Source organism: Calypte anna, chromosome 3 (assembly GCF_003957555.1).
Source record: "Calypte anna isolate BGI_N300 chromosome 3, bCalAnn1_v1.p, whole genome shotgun sequence".
NCBI classification, from domain to species: domain Eukaryota; kingdom Metazoa; phylum Chordata; class Aves; order Apodiformes; family Trochilidae; genus Calypte; species Calypte anna.
This window is the reverse complement of record NC_044246.1, coordinates 16,964,786-16,988,499: the sequence shown is the minus strand read 5'-3', so window position 1 is coordinate 16,988,499 and position 23,714 is coordinate 16,964,786. Positions and strand designations below refer to the sequence as shown.

At 48.3% G+C, this 23,714-nt stretch overlaps 1 protein-coding gene across 1 annotated transcript; it reads right to left on the bottom strand.

The window, feature by feature from the left end:
• Positions 1-18,077, bottom strand: FOSL2 (FOS like 2, AP-1 transcription factor subunit). The gene is made up of 4 exons (XM_030448750.1): positions 17,360-18,077; positions 11,057-11,311; positions 7,332-7,439; positions 1-5,726 (listed from the first exon to the last, which is right to left on the bottom strand). Exons 1-4 carry the CDS (start codon positions 17,456-17,458, stop codon positions 5,217-5,219), a joined length of 972 nt encoding a protein of 323 aa, XP_030304610.1. The 5' UTR covers positions 17,459-18,077; the 3' UTR covers positions 1-5,216.
• Positions 18,078-23,714: the final 5,637 nt, after the last annotated feature.

The following is a 23,714-nucleotide window of genomic DNA, read 5'->3' as shown; positions in this document are numbered from 1 at the left end:
TTTTAATTGTTCATGGCAAAGGGAGCTTTTTAATGACTTCAATTAACAAAGAACTCCAGTTAGCTCTGGCTATACAAAAGTGTCCACAATGTCATTAAAACAAGATTTACAAGTGTCATAACTCTCAGCAGCATAGTCAACAATACAGCCAATCATTACAACTGAGCACCAAAGGAGAAGGGGGGAACATCACACCATCAAGGAATGGGAGGAAAAGAAAAGAGGAGGAGGGGGGCAGAGGAAAAAGAGAAAAGTGATTTTTTCCTTTTCAGTCTAAATTGATTTTATTCTACAAAATGCTACTCAGTTAAAACTGTAAAAGCAAAACCATTCTAATATGTTCTTTCTTCATAGCAGCAAGCTTTCTCTAACAAGCTTTTTGTTTTAGTGCAAATACTGTAGGCCTGTATTACAGTGAAATAACAACTGAAAAGAGACAACAGCAGAGAGAATACCTCAGAACTGAGACTCTCCAGGACCGCAAGAATGATATCAAGATCACAACAAGCAAAGAGTCCCAATTCAGCAGTCACCTTGAAGAACCTCCTTGGCAGAAACTTTCAATGAAGACAAAAAGAAAAAAAAAAAAAAAAAAAACCCATGAGCTAAAACTTTTGAGGAAAAAAAAGAAGATAATGGTGCCCCCAAACCTTCAACAATCCTCATGGTTGCCTATTAATCACTGAGGCTTGATTCCACCTCTGACACCTACTTTGCAGCAGCAAAATGCTGAAATGCTACTGAATCTCTCAATTAGCCTTCAGCAGAGAGGAATCAGAACCAGGCCCTTTCTATATCTGAGGATCTTAAAGTAGACTTAAGTGACACTAGTAACTTATCGCTCTAAATAAAGATGCACTATCCCTTATTGATGTTACTTTGAACTACACAGTATATCAAGATATATACAACACTTCATCCTTTCACTGAGCAAAAACAATTGGATACCTATTTTCTACACATTTTAATATGGTTTTAATATCAAGTAACCACAAACAAGAAAGTGGAATAACCCTTTAATCATACAGGATAGGAGGGGAACAATTAAGTAAAACAGGATGGGATTTTATTATTATCTTGTATTCTGAGATTTGTCCTTAACTCCACCTACTGTTCACAGAGGAATGATAATGCATCTTTAGAAACACATTTCTTTTTACATTTTATACAGACAACAACAAAACCCAGAATCTTTTATTTAAAGAATTAAAAAAAAATATATATTAGCCTAAAAAAAAGAAGATTGGAGTATCTTTAATGCTTTCTTTATTATACCCAAGTCTTGAACAGAAAAAAAGATGTAAACATGATAAATAAATAATAAAATGTAGATTGTTCCCCCCACCTCTTAAAATATTTGACTTGGCCTTCCTAATGAAAATGAACTTGTAAGTGTCATAATAATAAGATTTCTTATATTTCATAAGTCTGGTTTAGAATGGAAAAAAAAAAAACAACCAACAAACAAAAAAGAAGCAACAACCAAACACCAGGAATGTGATTTGGGAGGATGTTAAATTAATGGTAGGCAGATCTGCTGAAGCAGGCACAATACGGCTGCCTGCCAATAAATAATAAGATACCAGGGAGGAGGGGTTGTCTTAGGTTTGTTTTCTTTTAATTTTTTCTTTTCATTTAGGATGAAGGCCAGGTGGATCCTACATACAGTAAGCAGCAAAATTAAAGGTTCAGATGAACTAAATAGATCATTTAAATAATAATCATAAAAACACAACAGAGCTACTGTCCCCAGCATGTTGGTCCCAAATCCCATCACACCACAAGCACTTTGAGACTTACCCAGTCTCCACACCCACGAGAAAGGAATGGATGAAGGCAATGCCACAACTTGGAAGGGGGAAGGAGGAACAAGAAAAAAACTGGGACAGCAAACAGCACCTGGGAGCTGACTGTTTCCTTCAATGCAGCTGCTACTATTCCTCCCAGTATGGCACTGATTAATTCAAGATGTTATAAGAGGCTTCCTTGGGTCCCTCACTAGAGAGTTGACCCAATACCAGCTGAAACTCCCTGGGCCTTTTTCTATTGACTTCAAAAACTCTTGGTCAGACACTAGCTAGAACAGCTCCCACATCTCCATTACATGCAGAACATGGAGACACTGTACATTTAGGAATTGGCAGAGAAGGTACTCATGGAAAACACTATTTTGGGGACGGGGAAGACAGTCCGTTCCCAAAAAGCACACCAATAAACCTGAAAAGAAGAATGTAGGGCCAGACCAAAACAGCAGCAGAGCTCAAGTTGTACCTGTTTGCCAGAAACTGAACAAAAGTAAGGCTGATCCACAAAATACAGAAGGCAGGAGACCAGCAACCCCAACAGACATCCTCTGAAAGATCTGACAAAACAGGCAGGCACAAGGCATTCAGTTTCTTTTCCAAATACTAGAAAATAATTCTCTTTTCTGGGCAGTTTTACATAGTTCCTGTCAGTACTGAAGGACATGAAAGGGGCTGTCCTGTCCTGTCTCTGAGAAGGTCAATAAGGGGCAGCAGGCAGTGGGCAAGGGCCAGCTGCAGCTCCTTTGGGCATTGATTCCATGACAAAAAGCAAAGGGAAACTTTAGGTGTTCCACTGGAGTTAGGCTGACTCAGGTTTAAGGAGGCACCTGACTTCCCAAAGACAGTTTCCCAAAGTAGGAATGTTTCTGAGCTTCTGGGACACAACAGTCCTGGTCAGCTGGCCTCAAAAGTAGCTGCACCACTTTAGGATTCATCAGTTCTGTTCAAAAATGGGTGGAAATGACAATCAGAGACATTTTATTGAGCAGTTTCAGATTCTCAATCCAGAGGGGCCCAAACAAGCACCTGGCAAATTGGAGACCATTAGTGAAGAAGCAGTTTCACCTGAAGTGGTTCCAACTATAAAAACAGGATCCTCTGCACTAACTACAAGAAGTTTAAGGTCTACTTCATTATAAAAAGCAAGTTTTGATGTTTCATGTTAAGACAAGAGAACTCCTTTATCAATTTTACTTATTGTGTAAGCTCACTTTGAAACCTCTAGCACCAGTATAATGATGGAAGTGTTTAAGTAATAAAGAAAAAACCTGAATCACAATCAGCTTTATGAAGCAAAAAGATCACTCATATCTTTCTGTTTCTGGCAGGTTTGATAAATACCTGGGTTTAAAAATAATAGTAGTAACAAAAAAGCAAAGCCTACCTTTAGAACAAAAGTAGTGTCCCTTTGAAATGATTCAAGGAGTGGGCAGTGGCCAGGGTTTGAGGGAAGTCAGTCCTGCTGAATAAAGGTCCAGTTCCACAAGACTGAGCCCTATTAATTCCCAGTTGAGTTGATGGGGGCTGCAGCAGTTTAGCATCTCACAGGACTGTCCCTATAATTGCATATTGCATTTCTCCAGGTCCAGCCTGACCAAGAAATACCCTGGTTTCAGTTGATTTAAAAAAAATATATATCTAAAAGGACAAGAAAATCTTACACCAAAATAAATAGCTGCCACCTCAGCTTCAACAGGCAGGACCAAAAAGCTACCTCCTAAGAGGTTTAGCTGGCAAGCTGGGCAGTCCTAGCGTGCACATGGTCACGGTTTGTCAGTGCCTTGACATTAACAGGAATTGAGCTTGGCTCTAAACAGGAACAGGTCACACACATTATGGTTTTCAGTAGTAAACATCAGCGCTGGAGAACTTGTGTCCTCTGTGAGTGCTTAGTAGTAGTAGCCAAGCCCACAGGTTGAGGAAGACAAGGACCCAGGGCTAGGGGAGGAGCTCTCTGATTCGTTTTTTTGTCTTCAGGCCAATCAACCCACCAACAAAACTGGATCAATTACCAGGAAAAAAAAAAAAAAAAAAAAAAAAAAGAGACAAAGACCAGGGTGCAAATAATGGTAAGCAATTTTCCTCTGCTGTCAATTTGTTGTTCATAATCAGAGCTTATGAGAAGCTCTATTCTAGTCCAAACAGGTCATCACTTCAACCATGCCATTTCTGCCAGGTCAGAAGTGCCTTGTGGCCTGTGCTGTGCTGGAAGTTGGACCACTGCCTTCTCCCTAGCCTGGGAAACTAGGAATCTCTGGGCAAATACCCACTAACCCCCACTGGTGGATGCACACTGCTTTGTTTCTCAGCAGGGATAAAGTCAGCAAGGGTACAAACAGCTACTTTCACTCTCTTATCTGCTGCCAGTCTCCATCCTAGATTTATAGGCACATGGTGCCACCTCTTTTTTGGTAACATGTTCTGCAAATATGGCCAAGGGGAGGATTTACTAACAGGAAGGGATCAGCCGCTGAGTCAGGAGCCCTGATGGGAAGGAAGATGCAATACTCCCTAGACAGCAGGCAGCCCAAGAAAAGTAAACAACAAGCAGCAGATTTCATATCCACTATACTGGGGTAAAACCCTGCCATTGCTAAGTGTCAGCCCAGCAGCTTTTGCGGTGCTACTTCAGCCCTGAGATGCTAACTTGTGTTTTGAGGAACCCATGGGGATAAACAGATATAAATTTTTAAAAAGAAAGGCTCCCACATGAGCCTCCTGCTGTCTCTGTTGACTGTCTCTGTGCCTCGGGCAGGATCTGCAAGCTCTGCCCTTGCTGCTGAGCCTTTGGGCTGCTCCTGGTCCCCCCTTCTGCTGGACCTGCCAGCCACCCCTTTCCTGCCTGGGCAACACTATGTTCTTCTGGCAGCCTGTCCCAAGAGGAAAGATCCTAACAAGTCTTTAGAGTTCAGAGCAACTGGATGAAATGTCATGGGATCGACAACATTGGAAATGATAAGCACAGAGAGAGAGAGAGAGAAAGAGAAAGAGAGAAGTTGTTAAGTTTGTAACAAACCAAAATGATCTAAGCATAGAGCACAACTGATCAGATCAATTCACAAAGGAAAGGGACAACAAGCAACAGTCTACAGCTCGCCTTCAGTCCTGGCCAGGAGTGCTCCCCAAGTCCACTGCATCCATGAAGAGGTTTCCATAAGCAGCCCCTACAGAGGGGACATCACCCTCTCCCAACAGTCCTGGCATGTCAATCCCACCCTTGCCATTTCCTGCCTCCAAAGAGCTGGCATTGGTCCCCATTCTCCTTCCTGAAGCTGCAGAACTTCCCCATCCTTGTTCTTGCTGCCTTTGTGCTTGAACGATCCTGTGCCTGTCTCTAATCCCATGGAGAGGGCTCCCCCCATGGTGCTGGGGGGATGTAACACACTGGCAAAATGGGGGGCCACAGGGAGATTACAATGCCAGCAAGGTGGGAGAGTTCAAGGAATCTGAGGACTGGTCACCACTGCTGCTGCTCCTCCGGTGAGCTTTGGAGCAGGACTCAGATGGGGAAAGTGGAGACTCCTGATCCAACACGTTGGGGTAGGTGAACACCAAGTTGGATGAGCCAGGAGTGATGGCTGGTGTTGAGGTCACCACGATGGGAGTGTTGAGTGTCTCCTCCCCATAAAAACCTCCAGCAATGCTGATGGGCTTAATGACAGACCTCTGGGATTTGTCAAGGACCAAAGAGGAAGATGGGATTTCTTCCTCCACAGGCTCCTGCTTCACCACCACTGCTCCGCTTGCTCCAGTCCGAACGCTCTGGAGGCTGCTGGATGGTGGGCTCCGACGTTCCTCAGGGCTGATTTTGCACACAGGGCTGTGAGCCACCAGCATAAACTCCAACTTCTCCTTCTCCTTCTGGAGCTCAGCAATCTCCTTTTGCAGCACTGACTTTTCTTCCTCCAGCACTTCAGTTTCCTGCAGACAAAAGGGAAATAAGTAAATATCAGAGGCTCTGGAACTGATCCTAACTTGGAACATGGCCGTCAAGTCCAGCTGCCATCTGGCATAGGCAGATACAACCCAGACTCTTCATAAGCCAAGCAGGCACCAGGTCATTGCCAGCTAAGTATCTTGAATTTCATGTGTCTACCAGTAGCCTATTCCCAAAATTCACCAATTTAACAGTTATAAATATTCTTCTCTTAAGCTTGCCTTAATTTCTGGTGGCCAGCTTCTACCACTCTGTCTTGACTTGTGACTTCACTCTTGTCTCTTCTTGTCTGACCTTAGCAGAAAGGACCCAGATCTCCTCCCATTATTTTTTTTAGGTTGTGCTTGTTTTTTGGTTTGGGGTTTTGTTTTGTTTTTTTTTTTGGTGGTGGGTTTTTTTTGTTTTGGTTTGTTTTCATTTTGGTTTACTGGTTTGGTTCTTTTTTTTTGGTTGGTTGGTTTTTTTGTTTGTTTTTTGGTTTTTTTTGCTACATAAGTCATTTTCTTTTCAATTAGACAGAGGTAGGTTCAGCAATTTCTGACCTGTTTTATTTTCTTTCTGTAGTGCATATTTCAGATTAGGACTGACACTTAGTACTGACACTGACTCTTGTACAAAGGACCAACACTTCTACCTTCACTGGATTGTCCCTTCATGCATCCTAGGATTACTACTTTTATCTTTCCTGAAGTCACATCACACTGATGGCTCATAGTCGATCTGTGAGCATTAGTACCTTCCTGTGTGACAAGGCCACCATTTCACAAAGAATCCACCCTCTGTCCTTCAGGATAAGACTTCCCAATTTGCACTCCTCTCACTTTTATTGCTTTATTTGTAACAATCCTTAAGCTCTTCCTATAGGATGCCCTGCCTCCTCTCCACTGACAATACCTCCCAGATTTGAGGTCAGCAGCACATTTCACTGCTGCTGCTGCCCTTGTTATTAGGATCACTGCCTAAAACCAGTCCTAGGCTGCTTCTTGAGTGGGAGGGCTGGAGCCTTTCCTCCAGCCTCTGTCAACACAACCCATCCTTGCCTCCTCTTCAGCCAGTCCCTTACCCACACCATGGTTCTTATGCTCATTCTTACCTTCTCCAGCTTAGCTAGTTATTTCCTTGTGGCATCAGACCACACATCTCTCTAGTGCTTCCTTTGTGTAGGAAATCAGTTAACCTCATCCAAAGGGGTTAGGCTATAAATAATGCTGCTATATAGGTACATATACAGACTCTCTCATTTTCTACTGCTTTCAGATGATCCTTTGTCTTCAGTGCTTTTGTCCTTTAAAGCCTGTGTTTGAGGCATCTTTATTTCCACTTATGGAGGGAGACCCAAAGTAGTTGGGAGGCTAGAAAGGAAGAGAGAGCTCCTAGGACATTTTGGGCAGTCAGTGAGGTGGATTTAGGCTCCTGAGCCCTCACCACTGTTGTTGTAGGAGCAATGCCACCAGGCAGCCTTGGAAGGGGAAAGCGGTGTGTGTTTTGTAGCATCTTCCTCAAACAGCCCAGCAGCAGGAGAGCAATGCCCTTTGAGCTGGTCCAAAGGGCAGACGACAAGGAAGGAGAAACGTATACAGAGCACGTACCGCCTGGAGTTTCTCTGTTAGCTCTCGACGCCTGTTACGACACTTAGCAGCTGCCAGCTTGTTCCTCTCTCTCCTGATCCTTCGCTTCTCTTCTTCCTCTGGTGACAGCTGTGGGCAAGTGCCAAGAAAACCCACAATCAGATCTGAGCAAGGCATTCCTTGAAGTTTGTGAGAATTTAACCGCAACGCAAAGGGAAAAGGCCTGATCCAGCAGGATGCTGAGCACTCCCTCTCTTCACTGATGTCAGCAGAAGATGAAAGCACACAGTATCTCTGCCTGCACCAGGTCTTAGCAGAAGGGTGAGAAGAAGACAGAGCAAGGAACGGGGAAGATTGTGTAAGATTGTGAATCTCAGTGAATCTGCACCAAGGCCAAACAGATAAAAGATGCTCTGATCGTTTCACAACTTGGGTGGTATATTAAGCAAAACCAGAGCACAATGTTGTAAGTGTCTCTTTCTTGAAACAAAATATCTGCTGCTTCCCACACAAAAACAGTTGAAGGTCGGGGAAGGGGTGGAATGGGAGACAGGGAGATCAGCAGAGCTCCCATGAAGTCCGTGAAGCAACAGTGATTTATACCACCCAAAAATCTGACCTCAGGTTTTTGAGCACTCAGCGAGATAACACACTGTGCTTCTTGCATCAGCAGGCAAGGCTCCAGTGGTATCAAGGGGTTCCTGAGGCCAGCTGACACCCTCACTGATGTGAATCAGAAGCAATTCCATAGAAACTCATCAGCAACACTATTGCAAAACCAGAGGAAGTGAACAGGAACCCACAAGGCCTGGTCAAGTCAGACCTAGCTTTTGGGCTTCAAGATACAGTTTTACAAATCCCAGGAGCAGCAGATGGGCTTGCACCCCTGCCAAGGCTGGGGAGCCATTACAGCAGGAGCTGAGGAGGGCCAGCATGACCCAGCTCAGTGCTGTGGTGGCACACAGCATGCAGGAGCTGGTGCAAAGAGACCATCATGGGGACTGATGGCACTCGCTCGGTCATCCACACTCCTCTGCTCTTGACCGACCCCAAGCGCTGCACTTCACCCCCTGCAGGTTGGCGTATGCTGTGGGGGCTTTGGCTCAGTGACTGCAAATAAAAGTTAAACAAGCACCCTGCATAGCACGTGTCAGAGCTCACATTGTGCTAGCAGAGAATAGAAAAGAAAAAAAAAGCTTTACATAAAAAGCTTTCGGTTTTAATATCCTCAGGGGCTGCCAAAATCGCAAACAGTATATTCGCTCTTTTTCTATCTTTTCCTTTTAGTGTTGGTTTTAGTCTAACCTCATTCTGGTTTCCTTTATTTCCTTAGTTTTGATCTTCACAGTTTCAGAGAGTTTACTTCAGGCTCCAGGCATTCCCCTTGCTTGGTTCTGCCTTGGTTTGGGTTTTGGTCCATGCTTGCCAGGCAGCACTAGCAACCAGATGCCACTCAACAACACAAGCACTTCTAGGACTACAGGACACAGGTTTTGGGCCTGAAGCCTTTTCCATCAGCAGATCACAGTGCTTCATTTCAGGGTGGGGGTTACCTACAACCTGCTGGGCAGCAGTTGGTGGGGCTTTAGCATGCTCCCCCCCAGCAAGGAGTTCCCACTTTCCCCAGTACAGTTCTACCTGCTCAAGTTCCAGCCAACCCATGCACAGGGTAAAAATGTATTTGCACACAAGTGTCTGGAACATGGCAAAGCTTTAAGCATGCACATAGATTCTATGGTGACTTGGGGCCTCTGTGTGCAGTTTCCTGCTTCAGAAGCACAAACCTCACTGAAAAATGTTGGTACTGAAATTTATTTCTCCTCCCAGGGGCTTCAGTCATTTTTAAAATTACCCATCTTGGAGGCCATGCTTTGCAAAAATCACAGAGAGGGGACCAAAACCCCTAATCTGGACGTACTTAACATTATACCAGCTCTAAAAAGGAATATTCTGTCAACGGTCGCTGGATTTGTTTGAAAGAGGTTGGATTTGGCACTCTTTATGTCCCTGCTGTACACATTATCTGTAGCTTGTCCAAGCCCAATACGTGCACTTGCTGGCAGAAATGTTCATCAGAACAGGCTCTTTTCATAAAGTGTTACACAATGTTTTCCAAAAAGGCACTCCGGTGCCGTGGTCGGTGGAAACCTGAGCCAAAGAGCCATGGTAAAGTGCCCAGGCACTGCCATAGCACGTGTCTAATCAAAAGGACTTGGCTTTGAGTGACCCACAGTGAACGGCTTGCAAACAAGCCACAGGCCAGGAACTTGGCAGGCATCCTTCAGCAAATAACTCCGAACAACAAATAAAGCGGAGAATATGGTGATCTCTTCACGGCCAATTTGTGAACACAGAGGCAGCATTTGTCAAACAAATTAGTTGCTGCTAATTATTCCCTTAGTTCTCGTGAGAGCTTCCCTCGGTTTGGACACCAGCCCTGCGAGCAGGGAACCAGGAGGTAGCTCCAGCTGGTGGAAAGGGTTGGCATGTTCCTGAAGCACCATGGCTGCCCTACCCTGCCTTAAAAACAGGGCCTCAGTGCATCCACACAGGTTCCCCCTGCACAGAGGGGAAAAAGTGGCTTTAACCTCTGGAAAAGTAGCTTTAACCTCTTCTCTGCCTCTTAGGTCTAAACCAGACAGCGACTTCACAGAAATAATTATACTGTGAATCAAAACAGATGACGTGGAAGTAAAAGTAGGGCTGGTGAGTCTTATTAGAAACAGACCTCATGCAATAGTCTGTGCTCATGTACTGGGGGTGTGCAGTGCGTCTCATTACGTTGCTCTGCAACGACCCACACAACTGCTGCTTGGGAACAATTTGGGGAAATCTAAATTATTTTTTTTTTTAATTAAAAAATCCAGAGACAGAAAGAAATCAGCCCAGCACTGTAGGAAGCTATTCATCAGACTGGAGAAGGCTATTTCTTACCAAGAAGAGACTGGGAGGGCTGAAAGGATTTCCAGAAGATAAGATGTCTGTATCTACAAGTCCACCTCCCTGCCCCATCACAGGATCCAGGGTCCTGGCTCAATAATCCCATCAGGAGACTGAGCACGGGGCATGTGTGGCACAAGCCACTCCATCCCAGCTATGAAAACACCACTGGGTCAGGAGCAGAAAAATCTCCTCTTATGGGATCCCCACCTCATCGCTGTAAAGAGACCAGGCAATTGTGTGTCTGTAGGGGGAAGGTGGATTTAAACCCCAGGCATCCAGAAGGCTCTTGCTACTAGAGCTGAGCTGCTCTAGGGAAAATGGTCCTCCCTGCACAATGCTTGCTGGTACCGGTGGTATCAGGCAAAAAGTGAGACTGGAGCAGTGCTAGATGCCACAGGGCAGATGTATAAAATACCACCTGATGTAATTTGGGTGTCAGATCTGTAAAGAACCTGTGTAAAAACTCTTCTGCTTGCTCAGAGGTTTCCTTCTGCCTGGAGTGGCGAGAAACACTCAAACCAAAACCCAGGGCTCAACTTCAGAGTTTCACCTGCTTTTGAAACAGACCCACAGTTTGACAGAAGTCGGGTAAGTCTCACTTTATAGAGAAAAAGCAGCAAAAAAATCACCCTCCAGCTTAAAACCTATGTGACTCTTGAGAAACCCCAGCACATGTACAGTGCAGGGGACAGACCTCAGCACTGTCCCGTGGAGCTGGGAGATCCCACAAGGTGTGCGGAGGAAACCTCTCTGTGCCTATTTTCAAGGCATCCCCAGCTGCTCTCCTTCCTTGCCGTGGTTACCTGCTCGTCTCTTCGTCTCCGTCCCACTGTGGTCCCAATGGTTTTGATGACACCAGGACGCTGAAGGGCTGTGTGTCCAGCCACTGAAGACAGCGGGGGCAGCGGATGGCTGTAGGGATGCGAACGGGAGTAAGGGCTTGACATGGAGGTGATGACAGTGGGCTGGACCATCCACTGCAGGTCTTGGCTAGTTGTGATGGCGTTGATTGTAGGAATAAAGGCACTGCCTGATCCTGGCATATCTACTCGAAATTTCTGGGAGAAAAGGCAGGGGAGAAGAGAGAGAAAAGAGAAGAAACCATCAGTGAAAGCAGAACATAAGCATTTACTCAGAAATCAGCTAGGCCCTCAGGAGCAGCACCAGTGAGGATCAAAAATGGCATGCAAAGGAAAAGCACTGCCTGCTGGTGCCTCTGCAGCATCCCAGGCTGCCCCTGCAAGCCACAGCCCCCAGAGGAAGGTGCTGGGTTAAGGCACTTCCCCTCCACAGCAGTTCTGCCCCCTCTCAGCCCCCTTCTTCAACCCCCCTACACCTCCCCAGCATCCCCTACACCAGCCTCCCCTCCTGGGCAGCCTCCCCACCACCTCCTGCCTGTGCCCACTGCTCCTTCCGGTGTGGAGCAAAAGAGGAATTAAGGAGTTTCTAGAAAAAACACTTCTTTGCCAGGCCAAGGAAAAGGAAGAGAAACTTCAGTTCAGAGTTGCCGTTACCAACCAGAGCAAAGTCACCTTCTACCAAAGTATTTCCCTGAAATTTGGGCTTGGAACACACAGGGTTGGTACAGCAAGCAGAGCAGCTTGTGGTTCTGTGCTCGCCACACACACAGCACAAGCAACCTGGCCTCAGGATGGTTACGTGCAAAGATATGCATTTTAATAGCAGCCTATAAAATAGGTCTCCGGATTGAGATCGGACAAGTTCCCTGCAGCTCTCTGCGCTGTCTAGACAAAACAAGGCAGCAGTAAAACCAAGGCAGCAGGTAATGATCTCCTCCAAAATACATGTACACCTTGTTTCAGACAGAGGTAAATCCATCTGGATAATATGCTGGCACTAGACTGCAAGGAAAACAATCGCTTGTCCCCGGAGGGGGAAGAGGGAGAAAGAATGCTTTTGTCTATGCAGGGCTTCTTCAGGAGCCTTTCAATGGTTTTACTGGGTTTTACAGACAGACATGACTTGCTTCAGCAATCACTGTGCAAGAGAAGGGACTTGTAGGATCAGCAGCCATCACTACCATCAATTTTTAAGTCATGAAATGATCCCATAAAAAATGTGCATTCTTGGGTCCACAAACTCATTTCCCAGAGAAGCGAGAGCCCTTGCATCAGCCTGACCTCAGCTCAGGTAAGTGTCCCAGATAAGGACCAGCACTTCAACACAGATTTCCTTTTCAGGGTGTGCCTAGTCAAGCACCATAAGTGCTTTGTTAAACCAAGGCTACTGCAAATAGTACTCCACATTCTGATAACTACAGCATTTTGGACCACAATTAGCCTTAAGAAGTCCAGTTGCCAATCCCTGGAGACCAGAAGATCCAGTTTGAATACCAGCAAATGCTGACTTACAGTTTTGGACAGCTCAAAATCTAGCAAGAAAGGACAAGAGAAGAAAGAAATTAACCAAATTAAGCAGGTGAGAAAATTACACAGACAGGATGACACTGGCACCAAGACCTTGGCAAAAGCCCCACCAGAACCTAAAAAAGATTCACCCAGACCTTGCATCCAGCACACCTTCAGTATACCCCACATTTCAGGGTGCATGGCATCTTTGTCACTTCTCCCAGTTAACTACAGAGCGTAAACTGTCAAGACTACAGACCAACTTGCAGATGAAAATCCCCTTCTGTCTAGTACAGGCTGTTGCCTCACAGTACATGAGAGGATGGATGCCTGGGTGCCTCCACAACCATATCACAAGGATCTTAACCTTGCAGAAGGAAGGAAGGTCAAGACTAGTTAAACCACAGGTGCTCAGGGGACAAAACATCTGCTTCCAGCTCCACAAGTGGCCTCTACCATGACCTTTGCCTACCTGTGCCATCATCCCTCCTGTAAGAGAAGAGAAGAGAAGAGAAGAGAAGAGAAGAGAAGAGAAGAGAAGAGAAGAGAAGAGAAGAGAAGAGAAGAGAAGAGAAGAGAAGAGAAGAGAAGAGAAGAGATAGGCTCCTGTCTTCTTTGTAGGTACATTAGAAAGCTGTGGCTGAAAACCCTACCAAGATCTTTTGGTGCTTTGCTATGCAAAGGCACTTTTTGCATTCCAGAGGCAAAATGCACCTTTGCACTGTGCCACATTACTGCAGCCTCAAACACTCAATGACCAACCAAAAATTCCCATCAAAGGTCGTCAGAAGAGTCAGAACCACCACCAAATCAACCACATAAGATACAAGTGTCTGACACAAAGATCTGGCTCTGAGTTACAGATAACATGACAAGCCACTTGCAGTCACCCTTGAATTCAACCTAGGACCATCTCTAATTCCTGAACACTAAAAGGAGAGCTGCTCAGTTCAGCCACATCCCTTGACAGCTCCATGGTACTTGCTTGCACACCCAAGGATGAGACAAGCTGGACTACAGTCCTTACCTGTACCATGCTCCATGTCTGTCATTAGCTTCATTTCTAATCCCTAGAGATAGCTTAAATTTTTCCCTTAACCTGTATTCTGTATTTTCCAAAGGCAGGATTTTTCCTCAGAAAATTAATAGAGGTTAATAGCTGACAGGCTGAGTCTTCAGGTACACGGTGCCGCAGAGTTTTACAGGCAGTGCTTGCTGACTGGTCAGACTCTCCCCACATCCCTCACTTTCCCTGTTGGGACACTCCACTGGATCAGTTTGCCATGCCAGAACACTGCTCACACACACACACACACACACACCCTGCTGATCTGCCCTGTGGCTGTCAGCTCTGACCCCTGGGACACTACTGGTTTCAATGGCAGGCCCCAGATTCCCTGACAGCTCCCCTGCCCAGCCCCTTTGAGCACTGGCCTTCCCACTTTAGAGCTCCAGACCTTTCCCCAGACTGCAGCCCCAACTTTTCTGCCTTTTCAGGGAGCTTCAGTCCCCTTTACCAGCACCACCTGCCTTCATCCACCTCCTCGTTTCTCCTCTTTCCAGACTCCCTCCTGCCATTTCCCCACCCAAGACACACGCAGCCCTCGTCTCCCGACTTCAGAGAGGCTCCTGGAGGCAACTCTCTGCCAGCTCTCAGTTCTCCTTATCTACAAGGAATTCACAGTGCTACAGAAAAGATGTGGTGATAGCCAGATTGCAGGGCTACACACGCAGCACACGCTCAACCACGAAGCCGCCGCTCTCCTACTGACCCAAGCAACATGCAGAAGAAGGTATCATTAAAAGAAAACAACAGCAAACAGAGTCCTGTTATTAAGAGTAACAAGAATTGCAGTCAGTCTCTGCTCTGCCTTAAAAACACAGGACTGGCAAGGAGCCTCTTCTAACCCAGAGTGGAGGCAATCTCCAGCAAGTCCTGCCACAGGCAGAGACAGACTGAGTTGGCAGGTCACAGCTTGGGTGCACAGAAACATTTCAGGCTTTGGCTCCACGGTTCCCTTCTCCCTTAACAAGGAGTTTCTATCTGCACCTGGCTGTGTCTCCACTCCCTTTGATACCTTCAGTTACATCTGTAACTGCAAGCACTGAGAAACACCAGAAACTGGTCTAGAAAAGAATACAGTGAGCATGGGACTAAAACAAACCCTGCAACTAAACTACCAAAAGACCACTCAGAAGATGTTAATAAATACAGAGTGTATAGGATATATGCTATAATGAGGCCCTCATTTATATGCTCAGTATTAATGAGGCCTCAATTATATGCTATAATACACGGCCCTCAATGGCTCTTCCATGTTGACGATGTGCTCAGAGGAAAACTGGACAGAGTGCTGGATATCTAAGGAGAAAGCCAACCAGTCTAAGAGAGAACACAAACTCTTCCCATTAAAGTCTATGTTTACCACATGGCAAGTCAGTGATTAGGAAAATAGCATGACACGCAACTTAAAAGAAAAATGTTCCAGTGCTGCGTTGTATGGGAAAAATAATTTAAAAGCATCAAAGTTTTGGCTTAGAGACACAGTTTCCACTTAAATATGTGACCGATGCATCTTGTCTTACTTTGGGGTGAGGGGGGGGGAAAGAAAAACCACTAAAAAAATTTCTACAATGCATATTTTCAGCAGTGATAAAACTCTGCAAATCTCTGTAGACCAGAATCAGCAGAACAGCCCGACTGCTAGGGTAAAGGCAACACTTACATTTGATCCTAATCTACAACATCTGTAAGGATCAAGGGAGAAGACGATGCACAAGGCCTTGAGAAATCTCCCGGATTCTTAAAGAAAACATTGCTAAGCCAGCGTCCTGCTCAAAGCCCGGTTCAGATAGTAACCCTAGAAACTGGGCTCTGGCCCCCGTATCAAACGCCATGCACACCAGCTGCAGACGTGCAGCCTCAGAAAATAAAAAGGGGAAAACCCAGTTATTGGTCAGACCTCGATAGCTCAGCTACGAAGCAGCGCCGGTGACTCGTGACTCCCCTCAGCAAGCTGTGGAACCCGCAGAGGAGGAAAGGGAGAGCGAAAAGTTTGCAACCTGCCGGGCGTTTCCAGATTCTCAACCCCCCCTTTTCCCGCTCCCCCTACCTTGTCCTGGCATATACTGTTTAACAGGGAATAAACCGGAGCCGAGCTACAGTCCCTGGAAACCTCGGCCCGCAGAGGGCACCAGCGAGATGCGTTTGGGACTGGCGGGGAGCGGCGGCGAGTCATTTCTGGTAAAACTTCTTTAATGTGAGGAATGTCACGGGCTGGTACGGCTGGCAAAGTTTAAGACTGGACTTTTTCACCCTCCTCTTTTTATTTGTTTATTTATTTATTTTAATGATCCTATGATTTCTTGATGCAAAGACAGCGATGTGCTTATGCTTCCAGTTCGCTCACACATAGCCACAAAAGAAATAATAATATTGTGAGAAAGGGGCGGAGGGGGGGCAACTCTGAAAAAGTAAAAAAAGAGTGAGGCTGGGCCAGCTGATGTAAACAAGTTATGAAATAACCCAGGTTTGTATAACCGTCCCGATTGTGTAATGCCTTCCCCAGAAGTGGTGGATTTAGGCATATAAGCCATTCTGAGATGTTTTCTTAGGAATATGGAAAGGGAAAAAAAAATTAAAATAACAAAAAAACCTCAAACCACCCGACTAGACTTTTAGGTCCGTGAATTCACGCCGCTTCCACAGGAAATATCTCCCATTCTTCAAGTGCCGCCCGGTAGCGGGAGCTTGGGAGGGGGCTAGGGGAGGCAGTGCCGGCCGGAGCGGGGAGCGCTCCGGAGGGCCCTCAGGAAAACCCGGCTCGGGAAAAGCCGTCACCAGCCGAGGAGCAGCCGGCGGCTCCCGGGAAAGCAAAGGAGCTGCCGGGGAGCTGACAGGGCGTGAAGGGACGCCACCGGCCTCTGAGTCTCACAGGTGGGAGAGGCAAAAATAATGTCACCGCTACGGAGCCAAAAGTTTAGGAGATGAGGCGTGAGAAGCGGGTAGACCACCTCAGACGCTCGAAAGAACCAGACGCCACTTTAAGCCATCCCCTGCGCGTTTTACGGCGACTGCAAGAGCGCCTTGAAAGTAGCTCAGACGGCACCTCCCAAAGTGCCAGGACAGACGCTCAAAGTGGTGGGAGCGATCCCAGGACAGCGCCCCAGTGCCCGGGAAGGGGCGGTGAACGGCGGGACAGAGAAACTCCCGACGAGAACAAAAGCAGGAAGGAGCAAGAGTGAGAAGTGACCGTGTTATTTGCGCTCCCGGCTTCAGAGAGGAGCTGCCCGGAGGAGCCCTGCGATTTCTGAGCTGTTCCCGGCCCGCTGCCGCGGCGGCTCCCCGGGCACCGGGCGGCAGTTCCCCATCCGCACCCCCGGGCCCCGCTCTACCCGCGGCCGGGGCGGCGGCGGCAGCTTCCCGGCGCACGAGCCCCGACTCGGGGCAGGTCGCTGCCTCCCACGGCACCCCCAGCCCCTGGTGGGCACCCCCGACCCCCACCGGAGGGGGACTGCGCTCAGCGTCCCGCCCGGAAGGGTCGCAGCACTCGCTCCGGGAGAGGGAAGGAAAGCGGCGGGGCCCCGCCGGGAGCGACGGGACGGGACGGCGGCTGCGGGCAGCCCGCGCCCCCGCGACCGGCGCCGCTCCCCGGGCGTGGCGGTGAACTCCCGTGCCGGGAGCGCTGGCAGCAGCCCCCGGAGGGAGCGGGGGAGAAGGGCAGCGCCCAGCCCTACCTGCTGGGCTGCGCCGCTGGAGTAGGTCTCGGGATGTCCCGGGGAGCCGCTGCTGCCTCTGGAGGAGGTGTCGAAGTTCCCGGGGTAGTCCTGGTACATGGTCCGAGGTCGGGCCGGGGAGCCGCGTCCCCGCCTTCCCGCACCGACACCCGCCGCTCCCCTCGCCGTCTCCCCGCCCCCTTCTCCCTCCCGACCTCTTCGGCTCTTGCCTTTCGCCTCCCAACGCTCGCCGCGGGAAGACCAAAAAGAAAAAAAAAAATCTAAAAGGCTTTGGAGGGGGGAGAAGAGAAAAAAAAAGAAAAAAGAGAGAAATAAAAAAAGAAAAATAAAATAATTTTTAAAAGAGACTCGGGCGGCAGAAAAGCGCCCAGGGAGGTCTCGGCGGGCGCAGAGCGGAGCCGTGCGCGCAGGCAGGCGCAGGCAGCGATGTCCTCTCTCCACACTGCCAGGCGAGACTCGCCCCGCCGGCGGAGCTGCCCCGGCCCCGGGGGCTGCAGGCGGAGCGGATCTCCTCCGCCCCCCCCACAGCCTCCTCCTCTTCCCTCCCCACCACCACCACCGGCCGTCCCTTCTTTTCCCCGGCGCGGGGGTGACTCAACCGGCCCTTACACCCCAAAAGCTCCGGGCTGAAAGGGCGAGCGGCAGCTCCGCGCACCCGCCGTGACTCAGAGCAATGGCATCGCCCCGGACCCACTCGCTTATTATCCGCCCGCCGCCGCACCATGTGCACTCGCACACACGTCAAACCCGCGGCGCACCGGCCCCACCTTGCCAGCGCGGAGCCTCCCACCTGCCGCCGCCGCGGGGGGGGGGCGGGACGGGACGGGGAGACTTGGACCGAGCCCGCCCCACAACCCCACCGCCTCTCTCCCCCCCCCCCCCCCCCGCCGCTACGCCCGCCCAGCCCGGAACGGCTCTGCCGTTCCGGGCTGGGCGGGCGTAGCGACGGGGGGGGGGGGGGCAGGCGGCGGTGTTGTTCCCGTCAGTCCCCGCCTCCCCGTCTTCGTTCCTCCCCCCATTCCCCCATTTGGTGCAGCCCGTTGTCGCACGTTGCCAAAAATGGTCATTTGCGTCGCACGACGCCAGCGCGGGTTTCCTTGCCGAGGATGACGCTGTGCGAGAGGGATTCCCTGGCTCCGCTGCCGGGATTTAAAGGGACAGGCACACAGAAAATGGATGGGGGGGGTGTAGGAGGTGGGATTGGGGAAAGGGCCGTGGATCGCCACACACGGATCGGTTGCTGCCCACGCCCCACCACGGGGGGTGCACGGAGGATGTCCAGCAGCGGTACCCCAGAGCTTGGGGCGGTTCTTCACATCCCCATTAAACCAAGTGTTAGACCCGGGTAGGGGTTCACTGATTTTTAATTTCAGTATTATTTTTAGTTGTTTCATTTTATTCTAGCTTTTTAAGCATTACTTTTATTGTATTTTATTTTTTATTTTATTATTCTTTCTACTTTCTCCTATTTATATTTTTTTATATTTTGTGTTTTATCTTTATTCTTTTTATTTTATATCTATTTTTACTACATTTTACATTTAATCCCGTTTTTACTTTATTTTCCTTATTTTTCATTTTTATTCTATTTCTATACCTAATATTCATTTTCAATTTAAATTTTAATTTTATTTTAAACTTTATTTTTATACTTATAGTTAAGTTTTGATTTATACTTATTTTTATTTTTCAAGCAGACTCCTCCACCCTCCTGGAATCTGGGTGCAGAACCACGGCAAGCCTCCAAGCCAGAATATGTCACATGAAGGGCAGGTGACACCCTGCAGTCGAAACCTGCAGGTGAGGAATGTAGCAGTCCCCCTCTGGTGGGGGTGGCATTGCCAGGCCACTGGCACAGGCTGGGAGGGCTCCTGGGTGACCTGCAGCAAACATGGCAAGGTTGCTATTTAGTGGTTGTCAAATATTTCGGTTTCTCCGTCCCTGGAGCAGTCATCAAGCACACAGCCTGTCCTGTTTGCTGGTTGGAGAGGAGAAGTCACCGAAGTTCAAGCTGTAAAACCCTTTTTAATCTGTCTCCCCCGAGGGTAATGGGATTTCCTCCACTCACCATCCTCCCCTTGGGAAGGGAGAGGCAGTGCCCATCTCCATCCCGGAGCCTTCCAGGAGCTCTGAAATGAAGTAGCCCAGTCGTGATAAGACAGCTCCACCTGATTTATTATTATTATTATTATTATTATTATTATTATTATTATTATTATTTATTTTTTAATCACTGATCCAGGCATTTAAGACTAAAAGTGACTGCCAGTGCCATTGTGTTTTCAGCACCTTCACATCTTCCAGGCAATTGAAATTCTTCCTCAGAACTTGCCACGTTATCTGACTTTGAGGAGGGGACAGGGTTGTAAAAATAACCCCGTGCTTTCACCTCGCATCGCGTTAGGAGAGAGGGACTGGGGAAGAGGAGAGGTACCTTGGCAGGCTTGGGAGACTGTGACGTGGTTTTCCCCTCAGGTCACACATCAGGCAGGTGATCTGCATGTGCCTCTGCTGGAAAGAGAACTAGTACCAGATGTGAGAGGAATGAGGGTGCAGTTGAGCTGCAGAGGGGAAGAGAGAGGGGGGGGAAACACGGGCTGTGATAACAAAGCTTTACAAAAGGGAGATGAGTTTTGGCTGGTCCCCTCACATGACTCAGCCTCCAGCTCTCCTCAGGTAGAGGCTGCTGCTGGCCCCAGGGTTTACCAGGCATTGGGAACGGCTGCTGTCATCTGGGGTCACCAGCTCTGGCTTCAGTCTTGTTTTAAATCAGGCTGGTGGGCTTATAGAAACCATGCTACCATGCAGCAAGGAGTGCAGAAGTGTTTGGTCCAGGGAGAGAGAGATGGCCAGAAACATGAGTGTGGAGAAGGGGGTGCTGGAGCATTAGTGTTGAGGCATTTTACCAGAGGAAGAGAGGGGTTATTTCTCATCCCTCCTAGAACCATTGCTATACTTTTTCTTCAGCTGATCATTAAGGCTAAGATACCTCATGTTTCATCTGAAGTGCAAGCATTTTGAGACTTGGTATCAAGCATTATTCCAACATGGATTTGTCCATCCACCCTGTCCTGCTGAATTTATGTGAGACCCAGCCTAGGAACAGCTCATTTGGAATGACATTCAAGGACTCTTTTAAAATTTGTTTGCAGCTAATGTGGATGCAATTAGCTGGCACTTGTAAATCCTCCAGTTAAAAGGCCTGTAAGAAGTGCAGGAAGCAGAAAGCACACCTGAAGTCAAACTTCAGCTCCTGGTCAGGTAATGAACCTCCCTTCTGGCACCACCTTGCCTGCCACAAGTGCCCGGCCTATAGCCCCCAGAAGTGACACTGAAATTTTACTGTGTATTTATGTTGACTTCACCAGAGTTCCCTCTGGCCTGGGAGTGCAAACCCATTTGGCTAAGACGGGCTCACACGTACAAAAGTCATCTGCTATGTCCCATGAGGGAAAAATAATGAGCCCCACGGAACCCCCTCATGAGCCCTTCCTAATGCCTTTCTGTTTTTTTGGATCAGAGTAACTCAGACTAACGTGGCTCATGGTGCCCCAGACACATGCATTTTTAATCCGCATCCAGACCAAGTTTTGTTGTGCAATAGGCTCCCTGCTTCCAAAAAAACAAGAGATAACATGTACGTCTGCCTAGTCCATTCTTGCCTGAACCATAGACAAATTAAGACCAGCCCAGGTTCCAGGGCAGGAGAGGATCATTGTAAGGCAAATGAGACCTTGGCTCCTTGTGCTTTTGTATTTCAGGAGCAATTAGGAGACTGAAACCCAGACCTGGGAATGCTTTTCACCATGTTTTTATGGGAGCAGAGGATAAGGGCACTTGGCAGCAGCTCAGACTTGGCCCTTGGCAAGCACAGGGCAGAGCCTACAGTTAGAGCCTTCTTCTACAGCCTCCCTCTGCCACATGCCTTCAGGCAAAATCACTGACTTGCAATCAAGAGGGAAAAGTGCAAGCAAGTTCTTTCTCCTTGACCCCCCTTTTTTTTTTTGTTTTTTGTTTTTTTACAACCCTTTAGAATTCTGCAGTTATCACTTTACCTTAGACATGCTCTGTCACCAATGAAAGACAGCTGAGAGGTGCTGAGGCTGTGTCCTCACTGTGGGGACATTTCCCCCCATTTCCAGGGCTCTCTAGCCCTTTCTGACAACTGCACTTTCATCTGTGTGCAAAGTCTGCTTTCATATTGTCTCCTTAAGTGCTAAGAGCAAGTGTTTTGATGTTAACTCTGGGAACGAGCTCTTAAGCTACCACCTCACACTTAATTACAGTTATTTATTAAGAACTGCAGTGTATCCAAGGGAGAATGGAGGTTTTCTGCTTCAAAGGGTTTCTGGATGTGGTTCAGCAAACACCTTTCACCGAGCACAGAGCTTTCTTACCCACGTATCATCATGGAGCCCCCTTCTCCTGTTGATAACCCCATTGTTTTCAGAAGGACACAGGGTGGTCATGGGGCCCTGCTCCAGCAGTGCACCATATCTTTAGGGCAGGGAGTCACTCCCCTCACTTGATCTCAGGTGACTGCAATGAGACTGTCCCTGTGTTCAAACGTGCAGCTTGCTCAGCCCCATGCTCCTGTCACAGTGAGCACTGCAATATGTCCTGTTCAGGTTAATGACATTAATCCTTCCACCCTTACCACAGCCTGATGATGAGATGACATCTTTTAACACTTTGCCGACCCTGAAGCAAAAAAAAGTGCAAGATAAAGCCAAGATACTGTGATGCAGGGGCCTGGGACCTGGGCATGGCACCAGCAGATCTGTCCTGCAGCAGCAGCAGCATCACCAAACCCCTCTGGCAGTGCTTGGTCAGGCTTGTGGCACAGCTGTGGTGTGATGCCATAGCCAGCGGTCCTGCCGGCTCTGTGCAGGGTCAGCTCTGCAGAGATCCTAGACGCCAACAAAGCCAAATGCTACTTCAAAGCAGAAACTGCTTTAGCCTTCTTAAAATGCTCCAGAACAAAGATCCTCCCAACCCACTGAGCAGCAGGTGCAAGAAGTGGATTGAGAACAAGGGCTTATTAAAAGTGACCACGACGCACAGTTTACAGCATTTTGCTGGTGTAAGGAAGCAGAAAACAGCTTTGGCAGATACCAGCCTAGGGACAAGCAAGCTCCCCTCTAGCTCCAGAGCACACAGGATGTGAGAGATGGGAATAGAGATCCCATGAGCTGAGCTCTAGACACCTACTGGCATGAGATGAATGGTCTTATCTTGATACCAGTGTTTGTTTGCCCAGCTCCAAACCTGTCTCAGCAACACAAGAGGCTGCCTTGCTCCTCCACTCCTGTCTCTTGCACAGACACCACCTCTGGTCCCAACATCCAAAGGGCTCACCAAGTCTCACCCACACCCAGTCCAGGGGCTTCCCCATGAGATCCCAGGCAGTGCTGCCAGGGCAGCCCTAGCAGATGCTGCTGCAGGAAGAGTTTTAGGGGATGGGAACTCTGCCCTGCAAAGCTCAGCCCTGGCTCTTTCCTCATCACCCAGTCTAGTAAGGGACTTGAATATTTGCTTGCTGTATTTCTTGTGTCAGAGAACAGGAAAGGACCAAAAACCTGCCTCAGGAGTAGTAACACGCCTGCCAGTGCCCCTATGGCTCTGCTGAGGACAGCATCTTGCCTGAAGTGTCTGTGCTCAGGTGCAATCAGGATGCCCATGCAGTCAGCCATGTGGCTGAGATGCCACCATAACCTGGGCTTGCAGGAGGGGGACTTATATCCCCATCCATATCCTTGTACAGCAGAGTTTCAGACACTATTCTCTGAAGCACATGGTGCTGGCCAAGTGGATCACCCAGCTGAGCTTATCAGACAGCTCATTGTTCCTGCCTGAGTGATTCAGCCCCTCCAAAGTACTCTAAGGCAGCACAGCAGTGAGGAGGAGGAGGAGGAGGGAGGCGTGCTGCACACACAGATAGTCCTCCTGATAGCGGGAGGCAGATAAACACACTCAGTTAATGGCTGAGCTCTCACCTAGTAGAGGCAGACTGACCTTTCTGTTGGTAAGCCTCCCTTCAGCTGACATGAAAGAGTTTGACACAAGCACTCAGGGGAATGTGTGGCCAATAAGTGAGACTTACTTTTTACAGCAAGTAATATTGATTAGCACAGAGCCTGCAGACACAGCTCCAGGCAGTGGTGGGATTTCAGCACACTCAGGAAGCCAGAAGAAGAGAGAGCTGACATGCAAAGGTAAAATAAATCCCCTGATCAAACCTGTAAAGTGTCCTTTCTGTTTCCCAGCACAGTGACCTGTGTGCTGCTGAAAGCCTTGGAAGGAGGGAGAGGCTTTGCAGCACTGGGGGCCAGCTACAGTCCCTGTGGCCTGGCTT

Bases quoted from the DNA above. Each gene is read 5' to 3' on its own strand.
- FOSL2 (XM_030448750.1), bottom strand. From the start codon at position 17,458: ATGTACCAGGACTACCCCGGGAACTTCGACACCTCCTCCAGAGGCAGC. The intron at 11,312-17,359 runs GTAGGGCTGGGC...CTTTTCTCCCAG, and splicing joins CCAGCGGCGCAGCCCAGCAG to AAATTTCGAGTAGATATGCC. The intron at 7,440-11,056 runs GTAACCACGGCA...ACTTGCCCACAG, and splicing joins GGAGACGAAGAGACGAGCAG to CTGTCACCAGAGGAAGAAGA.